The sequence below is a fragment of the Felis catus genome, chromosome A2 (assembly GCF_018350175.1).
Source record: "Felis catus isolate Fca126 chromosome A2, F.catus_Fca126_mat1.0, whole genome shotgun sequence".
Taxonomy (NCBI): domain Eukaryota; kingdom Metazoa; phylum Chordata; class Mammalia; order Carnivora; family Felidae; genus Felis; species Felis catus.
The window spans coordinates 100,152,782-100,174,145 of NC_058369.1; the positions used below are offsets into that span (position 1 = coordinate 100,152,782).

A 21,364-nucleotide genomic window follows, 5' to 3' on the forward strand; every position below is an offset into this window, starting at 1 on the left:
TAGACGGAGAAAGGCTAGATCCACAGCCCTGGGCTGCTCCGAACTTAATGTCTTTCCCCAGTCCATCTTTGAAAGAGAAGTGGTTCTACCACCTGGATGTGCGGATATAAATCCCCTTGCAAATAATAAATGGATTAATAATAACAAGGTATGAAGTTCTTTTTATAGAAAAAAAGGAGAGAATTGAAACTAAATGCGGCAGTTAGACAACCATTTTGATAAGAGGATAATTGAGGCGACACTGGTGTATAATTAGAGGATAATTTATGCTATATCCACTTTTATTCCACCTCCCAAAATAAACCCAGTCCATAATCATTACAGGCAAATTGTTCTGAATTTTATAGCAGCAATTTGAACAAAGTACTGCAGTTAATCATGGGAGATTTTTGTGTATTCCTGATTAGAACTCTAATTGCCTCCTTCCAGAAAGTAAAAATAACTGTAAAACGACTCTATTTTTATCATTAACAATGTTGACAATAAAATAAAATCAATTGGAATTGTAATCGAGAGACAAATTTAGGACGAAGGCACTTTTACTTGGGTAGTTTATATTGTAATCAAGATTTGCCAAACCACTAACCGCATGTATCATTTGCATATATTTGAAAGCATTACAGTAGCTTCTGTTTTCAATAGGAAAAAATGCATTACTGTCAGTCCTCCAACGATTCGCTTTCAGAACAGACTGCGCGTTCTGGGGGGGGAAAGTTCCCCCTTTCTTGTTCAATACATGGGAACTACGGCCTGAAACGGCAGGAACCTCGCCAAAACAGGGTCTGATTTTTCTTTTTCTTTACACTCCCTCCCCCCGAACCAAGGGGTGGTGCCCAGGTGTGGGGGTCTTCTTTCCTCTGTGGTTTCAATAAAATACGTCTAGAAGAATACACGGTGACGGGGCGCTCCCCCGGGACTATAGTGGGACTGGGGGAGGGGGGTGTGGAGAGGAGGTCAAGGGAGGGGACCTTGCTTTAAATGCAGAGGGCACTGCTTCTGAGAACAGGCAGCCTGCTGGGGTGCAAGGGGACTGAGAGGGAGCGGCTTCCAGCCAGGCTGTTCCAGGTCTGCGGTACGGGGAACTGAGGCTCCGGGTTTGGGGGCGCGAGCTGCGCCGGGAGGCGTCGGCGGCCGGCCCGGCCGAGGCACCTCCCTCCCCGGCAGCACTGAGCGCGGAGCCGCGCGGCCCCCGGCTGCAGCTCCGGGCTGGGATTGGAGTTGCCGAAGGTAGGCGAAGAACTCGGCGAGCGGCGCACACACCAGTAGAAGCCGTGCGCCTGTGACGTCAGGGGGCGACTGACCAATGGGGAGGCGCTGCCCTTTGGAGACAAACCATTCGACTCGTGGCGTCTGCATCAAGTCTGAAAGCAGACGCGCAACTTTCGCAGAATCCACCTTAAAATCTCTGCCTTAAACTGCACCAGCCCCCAAAAAATCCAAGGGGGGAAAGAAGGGGGGGAGAGCAGATTCCCCCCTCCCCCCTCTCCTCTCCCATCCCTCCCCCTTCCTCCTCCCTTTGAGTTAACAAGGCCCTGCTCACTATATCTCTTTATATTAAAAAATATATATATTAGAGAAGAGCGAGGGAGAGAGAGAACCACCTCCACCCCCTCTTTTTTTTTAATTTTTTATTTATTTATTTATTTTTTTGCAAGAATCCCAAGAGCTAAGGTGGCTGCAGAGGGGAGAGCGGCGCGAGCCAAGTGGGGGGAGGGTGGAGGAAACCCGGGAGAAGGCTTTCTCCAGCCCCCAAAGTTTTGATGATGACCATGACTACGATGGCTGACGGCTTGGAAGGCCAGGACTCGTCCAAATCCGCCTTCATGGAGTTCGGGCAACAACAGCAGCAGCAACAGCAGCAGCAGCAGCAGCAGCAGCAGCAACAGCAGCCGCCGCCGCCGCCGCCGCCACAGCCGCACTCGCAGCAGAGCTCCCCGGCCATGGCAGGCGCGCACTACCCTCTGCACTGCCTGCACTCGGCGGCGGCGGCGGCGGCGGCGGCGGCCGGCTCGCACCACCACCACCACCAGCACCACCACCACGGCTCGCCCTACGCGTCGGGCGGCGGCAACTCCTACAACCACCGCTCGCTCGCCGCCTACCCCTACATGAGCCACTCGCAGCACAGCCCTTACCTCCAGTCCTACCACAACAGCAGCGCGGCCGCCCAGACGCGAGGGGACGACACAGGTGAGAGGCCGCTGGGGCAGCTCTCTTCTCCCGCCTCCCGCCTCCCGGCTGCCCCCCACCCCGCCCGCCCCGCTCACTTCCTCAACGCCCGGGCCTCCGCCGGCCCCCTCCCCCAGGCGGCCCGGCGCGCCCCCGGCCAGGCCTCGTGCGCGCCCGCTCGCCTGGCGCCTGCCTGCCGGCCTCGCCCAGCCCGGCCCCTTCTCGCCGCCGCGGACCCTCGGCTTCCTTGCGGCGCGGCCCGCCTGGCTCCCTGGTCTCCGGTGCGCCTCTCGAGCCGCGCCTCCGGCGCCGCGCTGGCTTCGCTCTACGAGTTGGTCCGCACTGCGCGCTCCAGCTCGCTGGGTCTGTGCGCCCTTTGCCTCCCTCCTCCCCTCCGGTCTGTGACCGGCGTTTGGCAAGACTGGGGACATTTCTGAGCCGGAACTGGGGAGCGTGTTTTGCTCCCCAACCCGATCTGGACAGCCAGTGGCCTACTTTGCGGGTGGCGCCCGGTGAGCTTCGGTGACCCGAAGGGAAGCTGACGCTGCCTCTAGCTCTGGTTAAACTGGTGACAATTGGGCTCTTTCCGGCGGGCTTTTAGATGTCCTCCACCCCCCACCCTTGCCCAGGCCCCCTCCCTCTGGGTTTTCGATACTACGTTGGCTGCTCCTTTGTTCCGAGAGGTGAAGCAGAGGGCCTCGGGCGGACGGTGCTCAGCCCCCCGAGGGGTTCAAAGTTGCCGTGCGATGCTCCAGCCCGTTGGGGAGCTGGTCAGAGCGGCTGGTTGTGTTTTGTTTGGGGATTCGATTCGGTCCCTCTCAGCAGAATAATGTCGGACTCGACGAGGGTCTTGATGCACCGGGCTCGGAGCTAGTGACATCAAGTCAACTGGCCGCATAAACATCAGGGTGGCTCAAGTACAGCTTAAGGCACTGTAACGCCAGGCCGAGGGCCCCCGCTTCGTGGCGAGAGCAGCCGCCCCGCAGCGCCGCGCGCCCTAGAGAGCGGTCGGCGCCGCCTCCGCTGCGGCAGAGCGAGGCTGTTTGCCCCAGGGTCGAGAGCGCTCCCGCGGTCCAGCCCCCCCCCGCCCCCCGCCCCACGTTATTAGGGCCAGAGTCAGGGTCGGCCAGAAGCTTTCGCACCCACAGGAAGTACCCGGGCACTGTGAACCCAGAGAGGTCAGGGTGGCGTGGGGACGCTTCGAAGAAATCCTTTTGGGGCTTTGGGAAGACCCGGCGCAGTCCAGGCCAAGCTCAGGAAGGCTGCAGCAGTGGCCTCACGGGTGACTGCTCCTCTGTATTTTTTGCTTGCAGATCAACAAAAAACCACAGTGATTGAAAACGGGGAAATCAGGTTCAATGGAAAAGGGAAAAAGATTCGGAAGCCTCGGACCATTTATTCCAGCCTGCAGCTCCAGGCTTTAAACCACCGCTTTCAGCAAACTCAGTACCTGGCCCTTCCCGAGAGAGCTGAACTGGCAGCTTCCTTAGGACTGACACAAACACAGGTAATTCCCGAGAAGCCCAAGTATCCCTGAAATGCTGATCCTGCTTACAGATCGGGCAGGGAGCACATCAGGAGGAATTCTTGGCCTAGTCAACTAAGGATGGAAAGAGCTTAATGACAAATGCCTTTGCTCCATTACACACTTTCCGGGACAACAGTTTGGAATAAATGACCTGGTATTTAATGCTGGATTGGATTTGCACATCCTCCCAACCCTCGGCGACCCCACCCCAGCCTAGTGTCCTTTGGTGACCAAACTCATAAATTAATCGAGTCCTATTCCAGAGCAGAACGACACGAAAGAGAAAAAACATGTAGGAGAAAAAGATGTTCAGGCCAGGAGGCAGAATGAGAGCTATGTTTCTTAAGGATCTGTTTGTGTGGTCATGGGACTTAATAAGGATTTCAACTCACTGGCATAGTTATGAAATTGGGGTGAGAGGGAGGACCAGATATGTATAGGCTCCAACAGGATTTACTAAAGGAACCAAAGTGCAAACTATCCATCCTAGGATAGGTGAGGTGGGTTTTTCTGAAGATTGCCCTTAAGCTCAATGGTTAAATCATACTGGGTGACTGACTGGTGCAGGCTGGTGAGGTGCCTTCCTGGAGTACAGGGCTTGCGAGCAATGGCAGAGTTGAAGATCAAAGAGGAATGCTCACCAAATTACAGCAGGTGAAGCCTCAGTTAAGTACAGTTGCTGAAGTTCTCCTGTCCTACTAATTTGAAAGACATATGGGGCATTTTAGACTTCACAGGAAGGGGCTTAAGTAGGTATATTAGGACCCTGGTCATAAAGCCAGGCTGCAATCACCTGTGGTTTTTGTCCTTGTCAATTAACTTAGCTGCATGGGGTGGTAGGCCTCATGTGAGGTGGGTGATCTTCAGCAAGGGGACTCCAGGGTATAGGAGACTCTAGCTGGTGAGTGATTGTGTGCTGCCTTAGAACAGATGTCCCCGAAGCTCTTCTTTTCAATTCAGCCTGCTTTCTCTTGCCATATTGCCACCAAAAATTTTGGGGGTTCCTGCAACTCAGTAACCTGTATTACTCTTGGTAAAGCAGATGAGATTCCTATGGCTAAGGAATTTTAAAGGTGAAAGAAGTGGCACCATAGAATTTCCTTCTTCAAACCAAGTAGCTTAGATAAGCTTCCATCCCAGATTTCTGATTCACATTTAACTTCCAGGAGTCCTTTGACTTTTAGTGACCGCACTAACAACCATGTGATGATTGTTGACCACAATTTGACTAAACAACATACAAAGTAGGGAACCAGGGAGGTACCATCCCTATTCCCTACAGGATTATGAGGATAGATTTACTTCAGGAGAAAGATGCTTCATGCACATGCAATATATGCATAGGTATATTCAAGGCATTTGGTTATAAATGTACAGGTTTTTCTCTGTTCACAGTCATTTGCTCACTGTACATGCATAGAAATGTCAGGTTTGGGCATTAGTAAATACGAAACAGACTATCAGAGGAAGTGTGGCTTTAATCTGAAAAGTTCTCTGTTTTAAAAATCCTTCTTTAGACTTTGAACCTGACTATCTCATTCGCCTTCATTCTTATTTTATTCTTATTTATGCTGCTGTTTTAAACCTAGACTTGCATCCCACTGAAGAGCTTAGCACAACAACGTTAGGTATCCAGACAAGATACCTGGTAGACAGGGGCGGGGTGAGAGAGAGGAGGCTAGAAAGAGGTGGAGGAAGGCGGAGACCTGGCGTTTGCAGTTTCGTTTGTTCTGTTTTTTTGGGGATGGGGGTATTGCTTCCAAAGCCTGGAATAGAGGCACTGGTTCGGTGTTTCGCTGAGCCTAATGACCGCTGCTGCCTTTCGTTCCAGGTGAAGATATGGTTTCAGAACAAACGCTCTAAGTTTAAGAAATTGCTGAAGCAGGGCAGTAACCCGCACGAGAGCGACCCCCTCCCGGGCTCAGCGGCCCTGTCACCGCGCTCGCCGGCGCTGCCTCCAGTGTGGGACGTTTCTGCCTCAGCCAAGGGCGTCAGTATGCCCCCCAACAGCTACATGCCCGGCTATTCGCATTGGTACTCCTCTCCACACCAGGACACGATGCAGAGACCACAGATGATGTGAGTTGTCTGAGGGAAATTGATACCCTAGGGAAACGTCTGAACAAGGCAAGGAGGATCCAGGACCTGCTTGCATCTGCCAAACCCAGCCGAAGGAGCAGGCTCGGGAGGACTCTTCTGTGTGGCAAGACAGTCTGGGCGCTTGCTCGCCCTCTCGCTCTCTCTCCCCCTCTCTCCTCCTTCCCTTCCTTTCCTTCCCTCCTTTCCTTTTTCCCTTTCTTTTTCTCATCTGCTTTTTCCCTTGAGCAGCCTCAGTAACTGATTTTGCATCTTAGAGAGAGAGAGAGAGAGAGAGAGGGAGTGAGAGAGAGAGAAACTGGTTTCTATGCCAGTGCTCCTGAAACTCCTCACTGCAAGGACATTTTCCCTTACCCTTTGGGATCCAGGCTCTGAGCCTCCTCTTCTCTTTGGGAATATCCATCAAAACGACTTTTTTTTTAACAGACATTTTCCCCCACCAGAAGAATCTGCGCAAACATGGCAGCGTTTTTACTTGTTTAATGAGCTTAAGACATTACATGATGAAAAAGAAGCATTTCGGGCTCCTGCATTTTTATTTACCAATCCCAGACTGACAAAACAAAACAAAACAAAACAAGAAAAAGAAAAGAGAAAGAAAAGAAAAAGAAAAAACCTTTACCTAACAGCCCTTCTTTAAAGAAAAAGGAAAAATCGGCTGTAAGATTAGAACATTGCCACAAAGGGAACGCTGCATGTTTTATCAAAATGCAATGAGCAAGAATGATGATGTTTTTTAAAAAAAAAACAACAACAAAACAAAACCACTCTTTCCCCACCCCACCCCCAAACCCTGAACTGGAATCAGGAAAGACAGAGGAAACAACCAAAATCACCATTCTATTGCTTTGATACCTTTACTAGGTGAATTGGTGGCATTCACTAAGCTAATAGGGACGTTTATATTGAGAAACATTTCTGTATATATTGTTGAATTTTAGTTGTACATATACTTTGTATGGTTTTGTCTTCTTTCATATATGGAGTAAAAGCCACAAAACGCTGGGAGTGTCCTGTATATTTCTCTGTGTGTCTCCATCTCACCACCCCCTCCTCGTCCCTCCCAGTATATTTTCTATCACTCTTAAAAGAACTCCTATTTCCTAATATGGGAAGCCCTATATATAAACATCAAGTGCCTGCAAAGATGTCAGTTTGCAGCACCAGCCTTTGTCTTAAGTACTTTAACATTAAACATGGATGTTTTCTCAGCTTTCTTTATATATTATATTTTTATTACATTTTCTACACATTTATCTATTTTTTAAAACATTAGAATGATCTATCCCCAGGTTAACTTCTAGACATCCAATAGTTTCTGGTGCTGAAACTGAGTGTTCTCCTTTTCCTTTCCTCAGTCAAAATAATACAGCTGTATTTGTCTTTGTTTGGAAGCAATTTTTTTTTTTAAACAAGAGGAAAGAATACAAGAAAAAAACAAAGTAAATGCACAATTATAACTACTTAATGTTTACACCCTTTGCAAGCTAGCTAGGTAGGAAAATGCATGATCCTGGATGAAATACATCCTTCCGATCTTGTGGAAAGCACAGAAATAATGAAAATGAAAAGCCCTTTCGTCACACAAGCAGGAAGCCCCATACTGCGAGAATTAATGGCTACAGACCTGGGCATCCTTCAAATTATGAACCTTGAAACCACTGAGCCATTTATCAGAAGTCAATAGAGATACTCAGAGTGCTCCATATAATGACAGCGACATACAGTCGTGCAAAAGGACAGTCACTATAATTAGACACAAAGCAAAGACTACTTACCAATATACCCGTTCCTTTTTTTGTTGAGCAACTTCCACGCTCAGTCAGTCTCAGAATGGTTTAAAACCGATCAGTCTTGTCATTTTCTAGCATTCGCATTGTTACATTAGGAAAAATGTTTTCTTTTCTTTTTTCCCCCTTCCTACTGTGAAACTTTGGGTTCGTAGCTCCCCAGGATCAATTCTGAACAAAGCCTCCAGCTGCAGTGCCATCCAATTTGAAGCAGACATTGGGGACAATTTAAGGTTTTTATCCACAAGAAGGTTTTTTTCCATTCTCTTAAATGCAGCCATAATTAGAGTAATTTTTCATGTAGCCCGCTGATTACAGCGTTTTTACCGTCAAAGATAATTACCTGTAATTTTCTTCCACTTTTAATACTAAAAAGCCATCTTTATTTAGATTCAGGAACAGGAAAGGCGAAACAAAAGAGGGAAATTATTCTGTTATTCATACACAAATTGCAGAGACGTAGGACCTAAAATTGAAAATTAACCAAAATTATAATGCTGAAAAGAATGGAAGAGGCTGCAGAAGTACAGCTGGTAGTGGGGCTTTGCTGAATTATTCAAATTACGTTAGAGAAAAAGCTACCATACATCGAAACCAACACTAATTTTTCTTAAAAAAAAAAAAAATCTACCAGACGCATGCCAAACCACTGTGAGTGCATGGAATTCTGAAACCTAGCAAATGCATTTTAACACGTTGAAGGTGTTGTCATGATGCGCCTGTAACGACCTCTCTATCTCTTAACATGAGTTTAATTATACAAGAAATTCTGCAAAGAGGTCATCCCAAGAACTGTCCTTGGAACTGGGCTTCCTCTGGGTCCTTTGAACATGAAGGGTTAATATTTTCGCTCTTAGTAAGTGTTGACCCCATAGTAAACCGATGAGAGAGAGAGAGAGAGAGAGAGAGAGAGAGAGAGAAATTGGTGGGAGGGGCGTGATGGGTAAAAGGCATCGCCCCGTCGCGGCGCCTACTACGCCTCCCCACGCTCAAACTTCCGCGGAGTTGGTGTTCTAGAGCCTCGTTCTGACCATATTTTCCAGGTAAAAAAAGAACGAGAGAACAATCGCTGCGGGGGTGCGGGTGAAGGGGGAAATGTCTCCCCGGCGCCAATAAGCATCTCATTATCTTTTGACACAATTTAGCCCAAAGGTCCCCGCCGCCGGAGAAAGGCCTTTCTGTACAGGGGTGAGGGAAACGAAGACGTCTCAGGCTCCTGCACTTAACATCTGTAGCTGCTTCCAAATCTCTACTGGGTCAGGAAACAGCGTCATCTATAGATAGAACAGCACCGCTTCTGGTTAGAGTCTTCCTTGGTGCGTTCCTAAATCGGACTGGTTCCTTAGCTCCACAGCTCGGTTCTGCGTCTCAGCCAATCGTGCCCCTCCAACCCCAAGGTCGCAGCGTTTGGGCCCCGCAGGCAATAGCTGTAAGAACCGCATCCCGCCCCTCCCCCTCTCCTCCCCCCCTTCCCCCATCAGCTTGAGGCAAAGGCCTTGCAAAGCAGCCCTGAAGGGTTTCAGAGGCCAGTTATTCCGGAAACTTTCTCCCAAGTGGAGGAAAATGTCGAGGGGGCTATACAGTCTAGAGATTCAGACTACACCTGCCGTTGCTAATGTCTGCTTATCTGTGATACCAAAGGAGCATTGTGGCGAGCTCCCTTTGCTCTCCCGACGCTCCAAAACTGAAAATCATCGTCAAATGTAAAGACCTTAAATTCGCGTATGACTAGCTTTGAATAACAATTTTCGAATAGATCTTAGCTCGGAATCTCCAGTCGGCTCCCTCCACACCTTATAGAAACCTGGTCTCTTTCTCAGTCTCCAGTCACAAGCTGCACCAAATACATCAACAGCACAGAAAGAAAAAAAGACACAAGAGTTCTTAAGGATCCCATTCTCACCCGAATCCTTTTACTCACCAGAACGACAACACTTTTACTGTTAAAGGGGGAAAAAAGATCAGAATTGAAAAATCTAATAAAGCAAAGTTGCAGTCTAAAATAAATCACAACAGCAATACATATAGCTTGGAAAGTGTGAGAATAGAAATATGAACTGTGCCTTGAAGTATGGAAGAAATAAAAACTTACCACCAGTGAATATCTCTTAAGCAATGATCGGGGTCTAGAAATCTATACTGAACAGAAGCAGAGGAGAATATTTGTCTGAGTCTCAGGGCAGAAGCTCTTTCTCTATATTCTTGGTTGAGTGAGCACATCCAGGTGTGAAATTGTTTGCACACCCCAGCACCTCTTATATTGCCAGCAAAATTAGCTGTTATTACTGTCACTGTTTAGTGATGGTTAGCGTGATACAAAAAAAAAAAAAAAAAAAACTGCTGTAATCAAGACCTGGCGCATCTTTGCAAATTACAGATAATTGTAAACGTCCAGATTATGATAATAGCATCCTAATCCAGCCTGCAATATAATTATTACAGAGTGTTACATCTGAAACTGTCCAGTAGGGCTAATTCAGCCATTATTTAGACCCTATTTTTGCACTGCAAATGGGTTGCTGAGTTGAAAATGTACGATTGTAATTTCACAGGGCACTCAATGAGTAATGGTATAGGAAGAGGAAAATACAAAAGTGAAATGTGAACAGTAGCGATCAAATCAAACCCTGAAGGACAAAAGACTGTTTGATTCATATGGAAAAAGAAGAGCGGGAATTAAGAAAATAGCAAATCAGTGGTCTGAAGCATTACGTGTACAAATCTTCAATATGTGTAGGGCTGATGTGTTTGCAAGGGTTGCTGTATGTGCTTCTGCTGGAGTCTGAAATTATTTTTCTTTCTCTTTCTTTCTTTCTTTCTTTCTTTCTTTCTTTCTTTCTTTCTCATTCATTCTTTCTAAGCCTCCTGTCTTTCCCCCCTCTCTGCTAAAGCATTTCCTTGCTTAAAAAAGAAAAGTGCTCTTCTCCTAAGCAAAGAATATTTGTCAGTTTCACCATTGTTTCCACCAATGCTGCCTCAGAGTGTGCCTGTCACTTGTTTATGAACATTTGCTTAAATGAATTTGCAATCTCTCTTGTCATCAGAGCAAAATGCCCTGGGTGCTTGTAAGTGTTCCTGAGCTCCATCTCCATTCTCTTTCACTGTGAACAAGTCACTGAGAGGCCTAAAGGATATTAGCAGAAACCGTATTAATTGCTGCTAATTAAATAAAGCCGGCTGGGAAGCTGTCTCCTCTATTTGGCTAGGCTGGCTATCGGCTTTAATCCTATCATTAACTTTTATTAATTACCCCCCTCCCCCCATATAAACTAGTCCAGCTGCTTCTATTGCTATATGTCACTGATATGTTTCTTTCTGCATTCCAGTAAGTCCAGTATTTTTGATAAAGGACTATTCTTGCTCCCAGACATGGTTGTAAAAGAGCAAGGTCAGTCTCCTTAAAACACGGAAGGACTCAAGAGAGGGAGTATGAAACATAGAGCAAAAGAGTATGGAGAGAGGCTGGGGTACTCTGCTGGTCCAGAGTGAAAGAGAACCCAGGGTTCTAGCTGGCTTCCAGGAGGGTGAGCCCTCCTTGGTTGAAACTTCTGGAGTCTAGTTCTGGTTCTTGGTGGGGATGTCCTGGTCAGGACCCTTACGTCTCCAAGACCTCAGTTTTCTCACCAGGAGTGCAGAGAATTTCCTGAGCCTCTCTTCCAGCCTCTATAGCAGTATATGATGATTCTCCCTCCTCCTACCACCTCACAGCCCTAGGAGCTGCCCAACCAGAGCCACCCTCCAGTGGCAAGCAGACTTCCTAGCTCCTATGAATTTAAGGGCAAAAATGAAATGTTCCTTGCTTAGTGACCCCTGTTTATAGATGAAAGCTGAGTCCATATTCTGCCTCTTCGCCTACCCCTAATATCCCACCTTGCAAATGGCAAGTGGCCAAAACAGTCCTTGGATGACAATAAGCTTCCAGTGGCAGATTTCTGTCTTCTCACCTTTGCAAGCAAAAAAAAAAAAAAAAAAAAAAAAAAGCACTTAAAAAAAATCATAGCTTGGGAACTGTTTATAGCCCTTCACCCCCACTCACTTCTTTAAAAAATACATTAGACTGTGAATTGTGGAGATAGAATCATTACTGAAACTTGGAGTGAGTGTGTGTGTGTGTGTGTGTGTGTGTGTGTAGTGATGTTATGAAACCATTTTTCCCCCTTCCTGTGGGAAAGGTCGTAATGTGTGGTATTTCACGGTTTTATATAAATCTTGGTTTAGGATGTGGAACAGACTCAATAATATATGCACTTTTGGCAGAGACTCCTTCGGACCCCCACAAATCAGAAGTAAATAAGAAGTCCCAGCGAACAAAAGAACAGAAACATTAATCGCTGCAAAACAAAATTCTTAATATCCTTTAAAGACAGATTCATGTAAATTCCCCCGGTTCCTATCTTCAGTGTTAGAGGGCGACCTATAAAACAGGTTATTACATTTCAGCTGGTAACCCTGGATGATTGAAAGGGAAGCTCCCCCCCCCCCACCCCCGCCCCTCCTTAGTAGACACACTGTATACTTTCTGCCCCTTACCACAGGGGAACTTAAAGCTTGTCAAATGCAAAAGAAAACGCAGATGGGGCGGGGTGGGGGGGCGGCAGGGCTGCGTAGAAAAATATTTAGCCAATCCTACATGTGCTACCGCTATTTGGGCTGTTTTCGAGGCCCAGAGTTCGCTGTGCCTCTGAAAAAAACCAAGTACAGTATGCAAGGACCGCAGGCAACTTCGGAACAAGAGTGGAGGGCGGGAGCGAGTAGCAGCGCCCCCTCCCCAACCTCACCCGAGGCGGAAGCCTCCACCCAGCCGCTGTGGGAGGGGGGTGCTTTAGGCTGGAGGAGAGGGGTGACCGCAGGCGGATCCGCCGTCGTGGCGCGCTTCCCAGAGGTGCCGGAGGGCGTCTGCCCTCAGGGCGTGCCTCTGGAGAGGACTAGAGAGCTCCGGGTTGGCGAGATCCCAGTGGCCAGTGGGAGGCGCGCGATCCAAGGGGTTGCGGGGACGAGGCGGGGAGGGTGCTGGTTGGGTAGCCCTAAAGGTCCTCTCCTCGAATAAAAGGAAGGACTGATGGAGGGCGGGGGGTCAGGGGCGATGTTCCAGGAGGCATCCCTTGCACTTCGGGCGGGGGAGATCAGGAGACCCAATGGTATCAAGGCCGGAGTAAACTGTTGGGCGCGCCGGGAGGAGGCGAGCACCGCCAGGCCTTGGCGCGCCGTGGGCGACTCCCAGGACTGCGCGGCCAGGACGCCGCGAGCCGTGGGGCATCCAGTGGGATCAAAGGAGCCAACGGAGGCCAGCCGGCGCGTCTGGGATTGTGGGATGAGGGGCGGGAGAGAAAGGATTGGCATGGGCGGGGAGATCCTGGCCTGGCTATGGTCCTCAGGAGGGGGTGTGTGCGTGTGTTTGGTGTGCGGGTCAACATGCTCTTGCCGGAGGCCGAGACCTGGGTGGATCTGAGTGTGGGTCGACAGGCTCCCGGCTGGGTGCCCCAAGAAGGAGGGAGGAAGAAGGAGATGGAGAGGAGGAGGGAGAGAGAGAGAGAGAGAGAGAGAGAGAGAGAGAGAGAGAGAGAAAGAGAGAGATCAAGGGCAGCGAGGTCTGCGGGTTCCTCTGTGTGTGTGTCTCAGGCCCTGTGGCTCAGCACTGGAGCCGCCTGGCACCCACAGGAATGCGGCTTCTCTCGGCTCCCCAAGCCGCCCCCTGTTCCACAAGGAGGTGGCCGCCAGGAAAAAGGGGGGAAAAAGGGCAGAAATCCGCGTAAGAGCTTCAAACAAAGACCAATTTATCTGATCTTTTACAGGAGGGCCCAGGAGGCGGAGAGGGCACCAAGGAATAGCACTGGCCCTGCCGGCATGCCCCGGGCCTCCTGGGCTTTGTAAGGAGGTCCGAAAATAGGCGTAGAGGCTCGGGAGTATGGTGGGGATGGTGAAGAGGCCCACGGAAAAGAAAATTAAATCTTGGGGTGGGCTTAACATCTTGGGAGCACTAGATTGAAAGCTAGGCAAGTGGGGACCAGAAGGGGCAGACAGAAGCCCCGGAGAGGTGGGTCAGGCATACTGCAAATAATGGTGGGGAGTAGTGCACGTTTGTATTAGATACAGGAATAAACAATAAAGAGAAAGAGGGAAGGTGGGAGGAAGGGCAAGGGAGAGAAACATCACACAGATATTTTTAGACTTTGCTCAAGATCTGTTATTTTTACATCCTTGGGCGCAGGACTGCAGGGAGTTAAATTCTCCTGGGAGAATCCCCATGGTGCCAGGGAAAACCCGCTGCAGAATGGTTTGCCAGAATATTTTTGTCCATGGCTCCCAGACCAAGTTAAAAAAAAAAAACAACACACCAACAACCGCTCGAGAGAAGAGGCCATTGCGAGTGGAAGAAGTGAGATTAGCACACGGAAAGCAATCCTGAAACCAAGCCTGTCCGCGCTATGCCTGCCGGTGTCGCAGCGACAGACTAATGTCCTTAAAAGCAAGCAGCGTCAAGGCTGGAGATGGAAGGGTGGTCCTTAAAGAAGAGCTTCTCTCTTCTTTCCCGGGAAAAATCCTAACTCCCCCTTCTCTCAGCTTGACCGTCTCCGGTGACTGGGGATGTAGGGAAGGGATCCCCTTTAGAAGCCAGGAATGGAGGTGGGGAGGTAACAGGGAAGGCTAGAAAAACATCCGCCCTCTCCGTGTGCAGAAAAGGAAGGAGCATCTTCCACGCACATTCCCTCCACTCTCAGGCGGCCAGTGGATGAGAAATGCTAGAGGCGGACAGTAGGTGCGCCCCCTCCAGCTTCCCCAAACACGCACTCGAGGGCGCGGGGGAAAGTCCGTCTGCTGCTCTCGGATCGACGGCGGCGCAGGGTTTCTCGAAGCCGGTTTCCCGGGTTATAAAGCGCCGGCTTCCGTGTAAAGGAAACTCAAAATCTTTACAAAAGAAGAAAGCAAAGTAGGAAGTATATCCCTCCACCCCTTCCCCACCATCCTCCCCTTCTCTGCCAGTGCAAAAAACAGAGTGGGGTTTCCTAGGCTTGTCCCCAGGTGCGTCGCCACCCGGAACTTCTTGCAAGAAAGGAGGGCTGGAGGGGAATGCAGAGGAGGAAAAGCAGCGGCAAGAGAAGCGGCCGCGCGGGCTTGGGGATGGATGGTGGAGGAGGAGGGGTCCACAGCCCTGGCCTGGGCCGAGGTGCTGCCCCGGGGTCCCGGCAGGGTGCGCAAGAAGACTATTGAGATTCCCACCGAGGCCCAAGCCGTGGCAAACGGGCAGGCTAGAAAGGAAAGGAATCGAGGAGATGGGGAGGAGAGGAAAGGAGAGGGAGAGAGGAGGAGAAAAAGCGAACACACAGGTAAATTCCCCTCCGGGCACGTAGCGTGCCTTTTCAGGTCTAGTTTCCCAACCCTGGAAGAACCTTCTCAGAAATCCTCAGATGACAGGATGTAATTTTTTATGTGATAATCTCCAACCCTCCCCCCCCCCCTTAAGAAGACTCTTTTGTCACATTTATTGCTGCCGACTTCTTAGCTGTAAAATATATCGTACGCATCTTGTAATTCCCAACATAGGATTTCCCTTGGTATCCTGAGGAAACAGAGTCAGGCGTACTAAACGACAGTCAAAAAGATGCCCACAAGTCAGGCCGGAGAGCACAGCTCTAGACCAGGCTGCATCTCTGGTCACAGTGTGGATGTCTCTGTGCAGGGCCACAGGGAGAAGGATGGGACACAGGCCAAAGTTGCTACAAGTCCTTCCTCTCTGCCCCGAAGAAGGCTTCACAAAGGAGAAATCCCTGCAAACAGATTCAATTTCCCATCGTTTGGAACCTGCTTTGCCACTGTTTTATGTAAAAGCAAAGCAGAAAGAGCTCCTTCGTGAAAAAAACCAGAGTGGTAAAGAGGATGGAGGAAAAAAAATATTTATAATATTATCTCACACGAGATGAAATCAAAACCGGGCCAAAATGCTTTCATTCCTTTCCTCCACTCTGCAGTTCCCTCTCTTGGCGGGAGAAGAAATGACCCCCACCCCCCACCCATGCCCTGCTTGCCTTACTGATTTAGGTTTATCATTGTTCCCAAGCCCTGTGATCCTTTCCTCTCTGAAAGAGCTGAAATAAATTTCTAGTCATACACCAAGGCGTCCAAGACCCTACCATTTGCCATGCTGCAAATATTTCAAATTAAAAAAAAAAACTGTAATAGGAAGGAAAATTTCTTCTTCTTGTTCAATAATTTCTCTCCTCTTCCTTCTTCTTGCCCTTCTCCTTCTCCTTCTTCTTCTTCTTCTTCTTCTTCTTCTTCTTCTTCTTCTTCTCTGCTCCTCCTCCTCCACCTCCTCCTCCTCATCTCTGGAAGCTCCCATTAGAAGGGATTGTAATTTGTCTAATTGCTCTGCCAATACACAGAGGCTGTTTTTTTGGGGGGGGGGGAGGGTTGGGGTTCTCCATGATAATTGCTTTGAGCTTAGAATTCAGAGTGATTATTGATGGATTTCTGCTTTTTGACTCACACACAGGGTGGATTTTGATGCCAGCATTACTTTCTACCTGAAACAATTTGGGGTAAAACTTAAAATTATCTAAATGTGTTTGTGGTTAGGCAAAAAAACAAAAACAAAAACAAAACAAAAAAAAACCCCACCTAAATATATATTTTATGGCAGGACTATAAACAGGCCACATATGTATGTAAACACATAAAGTACAGCACCCAAGACATACACATGTACAGCTTTGCATCCATGCAGCCCCCAATTTGTTTTCCTTTTTGCCATATTGGATCTCTGCAGAGTTGGCCTTCCTTTAATTGCCTGCATAAAACGTCACTAGCCGATTATAAGGAGGGCAAAAGGAGTATTTTTTAGAAACATTTTGCTTTCATGGTCGAAATAATTTTATTTATCCAGAATATACAGTTTAATTCCTCTATCTACACTTATTTACATGGTTAAAATAACATTGAAAAAAAGTCTTTTGAAAAGTTGAGGTCATAGATTTCAAGGCACCATTGATAGTGTCCACAGTTGCGCAAAAAAGTTCGTCAGTAAAAAAAAGAGGGGCTGGGGATCCTTTGAAATGCAATAACTTACATGCAAAAAAGCTTTACACATGAATCTTTTTTGTTTCCATTTTCCAACCTTCCCCAAATGAATTCCTTTCTTTATGACTCTCTAAAACAGCAAAACACAGCAGTCCCAAAAAGAGAGCAAGAGCAAGCCGCCTAATAGAGTGTCCCGGAGGCCAGCGCCAGCGGGTGCTGTAAGGAGCCAGGAGGCGGCAGGTGGGAATTGATTGAGCTGGCCGCGCTCGGGTACCAGGAAGCCGAGTTCTCCAGGTAGCTGGACGCGGGGGACTGGTTGGAGGTCGGAGGGTGGGCATGAGGGTGGTGGCTGAGCGAGCGGGACGAGCCCTGGGGCTCCCACACCGCCGGAGACTGCGGCGAGTTACACGCCATGGGGTCGCTGGAGCTGGGGCTGTGCTCCGGGGGCATCTCCCCGTTTTTCATTATCTTCTTGATCTTGGATCTTTTGTTCTGAAACCAGATTTTCACCTGGGTGGGGGAACAAAGGCACACGTTACCGGGTCACTCAGAGGCCGCCCGCGCCTTCCCCAGAGCGGCGACTGGAGGCATCTTGGGCCTCCAAGTGGCCCGGACCTGGCGTCTCCCTGTAGCTCGCGGCCTAAAGTCAGGGGGCCGAGCAGGAGGCCAAGCCCGGATCAGGGGCCCCGAGAGGACACCCTGACCGGCTAGGTGCTCACCGGCCGCGGCAAGGGCGTGACTCGGAGGCCGCGGTTTGTAGTTTTTGTTCGGGCGGGGGGAGGGGGGCGCGAAGGTCCCCGCGGCGTGCGCCCACGTGTGGGCCTGCGCCGTGCGCGCGAAACGCGGCGCCGCGAAGGTCTCCAAAACAATGGCTCCAGAGCCGCGCGAGGGCCTTGGGGCTGGCTGTGCGCGCGCGAGTGTGGAGGGAAAGGAGCGGTGTCCCCATCTCCCTCCCAATTCCCTCCACTCCCTCCTCAGCTTCCAAAGGTCAGAATGCGCCTGCAGCTCTGGGCGGCGATTCGAACATTCTTCATTTTTTTTTAATAGGCCCCAGCAGGGTTGCAGTGGGGGTGAAGGGAATGGGACAAGCAGGGGATGATATCCCCCTCACCACAGCGCCCCCTCCCTCCCCCCCCCACCCCCCCCACTTTGAGCCCCTCTGGCTGCTACGGCCGAAAGCTCCGCAGGAGCGGGGCGTGACCTTTCAGCTTTCCTGCCGGAGGCGACCTTCACTGCCCGGGACCAACGCGAAGCCGCCGGGCCGGCTCACCCCCAGGGGCTCTGCACTGTGAAGAGGACCAATTTCTCAAGGCCGTGAGAGTGTCCTAGAAATGACCCTCCCCTTGTTTCCAATCTAGGAAATCGGCCCCTCGCCCCTGGAGGCCCGAAGCGAGGGGTGGGGGTGGGGGGTGAGCGACGTCTCCATCCCGTCCCCACAGTCGCACGGCGGCGACACCCGGCCGGGCTCGTGGAGGTAAGGGCTGGGGGCCGTGTCTCTCTGTCTGCGAGTTTCTGGCGGGTGCTATCCAGTCGGTTCCAGCCCGTCGGGACGGACCCGCGCGGCCCAGCAGGCAGCCGAGGCGGGGCTCCCGCCGGGCCGCCGGCGGATTTACCTGCGTTTGCGTCAGTCCCAGCGAGGCGGCCAGCTCCGCGCGTTCGGGCAGGGCGAGGTACTGAGTCTTCTGAAACCTTCTCTGCAACGCGGCCAGCTGAAAGCTGGAATAAATAGTCCTGGGTTTACGAACTTTCTTTGGTTTGCCATTCACCATCCTCACCTCGGGCTCGGCCACTTCTTTCTCTAAATAATCAAAACAGACTCGGTTAGAGTTTGTCGACAGTGTTTCGTTTACAGAACCCTCAAATACAGTCCTTAGGGGTTTTGTTTACTTGTGTTGTTCTGTTTACCACGCAGTCTTCCATCCCCGTGGCACCTCCTTTGCTTAACAAGACCCAGAGAAATATGCCCCTCTCCGAAACCGTGGAAAAGCCAGGTGGTTTGATTAATTCCCTACTCTGTTCATTCAGGTTCTTGTGGGCTTGCGCAGAGCTCTTTGTACAGCACAGCTCCCTTCTTGGAGTCTGGGATTTAGCCCTTGCAGCCGTTCCTGTTGCACCCCGACCTGTTTTTACGCCCACCCTGTGCTCACCCTCGTTTTTGGGCGAGCGTGGCCAGCGCCTCCTGGGGCTTCAAGGGAAGGCCCTGGGCCTTGACATCCCCCGCCCCCCCCCCCTCCGCCCCGCTACTTCTGTCGGCGTCTGTTCGGGCGCCCGCAGAGACCAGACGCTTGGGCAGGGAAGACGCTAACCGAGGTCTCCAAAGTTCAAAGACCCACAAGCAAACTATGCTCCTTCAATTCAGCAGCAAAAGGTCCAGGCCGCTGCAGACAGAGGGCCGATTATGCAGCCCCCATAATCTCCCTGCAGATCTGCGAGGGCACAGATGTGTCTGGTTTCTTTTACAAATAGACTTAATAAGTTCTTGGCCAAAAGAAAAAAAAATCTTTCACTTATGCACGAAATAAAGAGACACTGAAAGGAACGAAGACATACACCCCCTGGGCTTTCTTTTAAAATTTAGTAAGAGTCACACATTGAAAAGGATTGGGTGCTGGGGTGTTTTCGTAGGAAAGGGGCGGCAGGTCAGGATGAATTTCTCAAAGTCGTGAATATATTTGGGGGGGGCGGTGCGGGAAGACTTTCTGAAAGCCTGTCTTACAAACATACCCTGGGGCCACAAGTCCCCTTTCCGAAAAGTACCACCTTATCAAAAGTACCATCTCTGCAAGGGGTGGAGAACCTTTCCCCTGTGTGTGTGTGTGTGTGTGTGTGTGTGTGTGTGTGTGTGTGTGTGTGGCAAGCTCCTGGGAGAGAGGAAAGGGTGGAGAATGAGAGCTGTGGTCTCTATTCTGCCAAAGAAGGGGATTCTAATATTAGCAGGATTATTAATGTGCTAGTGGGAAGAGATCAAACCCAACCAGCAAAACCTCTCCAAGGAGACCTCATGCCTCTCTTACCGCCCAAGCTAACCCTCTTCAACTCTCCAACTAAGTTTCAAGGCGAAAAGAGAGGAGGTGGGGAAGAGGAAGAGAAATTGTACGCACCCCTCAGCAACCCTCCTCCACCCTTAAATGCCTTTTTGTTTTTGGAAATGCCCTGGATAAACCACAAGGCTCTCTGCGTGTTCTTCCTCTGGCGGGCTGCAGCTCCCCAGTCCTCAACCCCCACCCGCGCGCCCAGGGCACCTACACCACGCTGGCTCGTGGCTGCTCTCAGACTAATCCCGACAGAGTCTTTGAGGCAGCCTTCCACTCCCACTCGCACCAAACGAGCACGCTCACCAACAATTCCAACGACTAACCTCCCCTTTATTACGCAAACGCCACTCAGGCTCCTTGATTCTTTCTTCTCTCCACCCCTAGCCCCTTTGCAGCCTACTTGGCTTCCAGACCAGGCAAGTTGGGAATCCAGAAACTTGAGGGCCCCCCCACCCCCAGGTGCCGGAGTGGAGGATTCTACTAAGGAAGATTCTTCTAAGAATCCCTAAAATGCTGGCCCAGGAGAACCTCTCTTGGTTGCAGAGTCCAGGCCCCCCTCCCTTCTGCCGGGCGCGCCCCCACTGTAGTGGTTGTCGCGGGCCCCAATCTTCCACCCCACTTCGCGCCTCTGGAGTTCTGGCTGCCCCTGTATCTGCCCCCATCCCGCCCCCCCCCCCATACCTGGCTGGCTGGTGGCGCTCGGGACGCGGTTGTAAGCGCCGCCGTACTGGTGGTAGGGGCTGGCGTAGCTGTAGTCGGCGTAAGCTTTGGCGGGGTAGCTGCCGGCGGAGCCGTTCACGCCATGGTACTGGTACTGGTAGGGGTTGAGCGCTTTGCCGTAGGAAGCCGAGGTAGGAGAGCAGTAGCCGTGTGGGGCTCCCCCCGTGGGACTGTAGTAGTCGGAATCGGTGGCCGACGACTCGGGCAAAGTTGGCGATTCCTGAGACGGATGGTGCATGGCTGCGGACGTCTGGAACGGAGCTTGGAAGTCGCCGGATCGGATGCTGGGGACCCTTCTGTCAAACACTCCTGTCATCGCTCACAGGCGGCGGCTGTCCTTGCTGCTGTGGCGGCGGCTGCTGCCCGAGTTGGCTGTGGGGCTGCTCTGGTCTAAGCAGACATGGCTGTGGGAGCGAGGGAGGAGGAGGAAGAGGAGGAGGAGGAGAAAAGGAGGAGGCGGCGGCGGCGGCGAGGAGGAGGCTGGGAGTCGTGGAGGCTCTGTCTCCGGCTGGCTGACTGATGGCTGAGGCGCAGCACAGCCTTGGTTAAATCCTTAATTGCGCGCTTACGCACAGCGGGGTGGATCGGGTTCCATTGGCCAGGGCCTCGGGAGCAGCAGCAACACCCTAACTCGTCCAACTAGTTTTAGCACAACAAAGCATTGCTTAAAAAAGAGGGAGAAAAAAATGGAGGGGGTGGGGAGGAGTGTGTGTGTGTGTGTGTGTGTGTGTGTGTGTGTGTGTACGCGCGCGCGCGCGCGCGCGCGCGCGCGGGGGGGCGCACGCGTGTGTGTTGTTGTTGCTTGTTGGGGGAGGGTGTCTCAGACAATCTGTTTTCAGTGAATACCAAAGACAACGCAGGAGCCCCAACACCCAGCTCAGTAATGTCTGGAGACAATGTGTTCCAATCAGCAGCCTCGGAAAGTGCACATGTTTGGGGGATGAGGTCGGCGATGGTCTTTCCTTGTTCCCTACCTCCCCACCCCTGTGGCTTGCAACTGGGGCTTGTGT

The 21,364-nt window shown here is 50.8% G+C and overlaps 2 protein-coding genes across 2 annotated transcripts; one reads left to right on the top strand and one right to left on the bottom strand.

Annotated features, from left to right (window-relative positions):
• The first annotated feature begins 1,329 nt into the window (after nt 1-1,329).
• DLX6 (distal-less homeobox 6) lies at nt 1,330-6,797 on the top strand. The gene is made up of 3 exons (XM_011280395.4): nt 1,330-2,190; nt 3,483-3,676; nt 5,529-6,797. Exons 1-3 carry the CDS (start codon nt 1,761-1,763, stop codon nt 5,778-5,780), a joined length of 876 nt encoding a protein of 291 aa, XP_011278697.3. The 5' UTR covers nt 1,330-1,760; the 3' UTR covers nt 5,781-6,797.
• A 9,631-nt stretch (nt 6,798-16,428) lies between these two features.
• On the bottom strand, nt 16,429-20,971 carry DLX5 (distal-less homeobox 5). Its single transcript, XM_003982789.5, has 3 exons — nt 20,316-20,971; nt 18,213-18,397; nt 16,429-17,109 (listed from the first exon to the last, which is right to left on the bottom strand). The coding sequence occupies exons 1-3, from the start codon at nt 20,668-20,670 to the stop codon at nt 16,780-16,782; spliced, it is 870 nt and encodes a 289-aa protein (XP_003982838.1). The 5' UTR covers nt 20,671-20,971; the 3' UTR covers nt 16,429-16,779.
• Nucleotides 20,972-21,364: the final 393 nt, after the last annotated feature.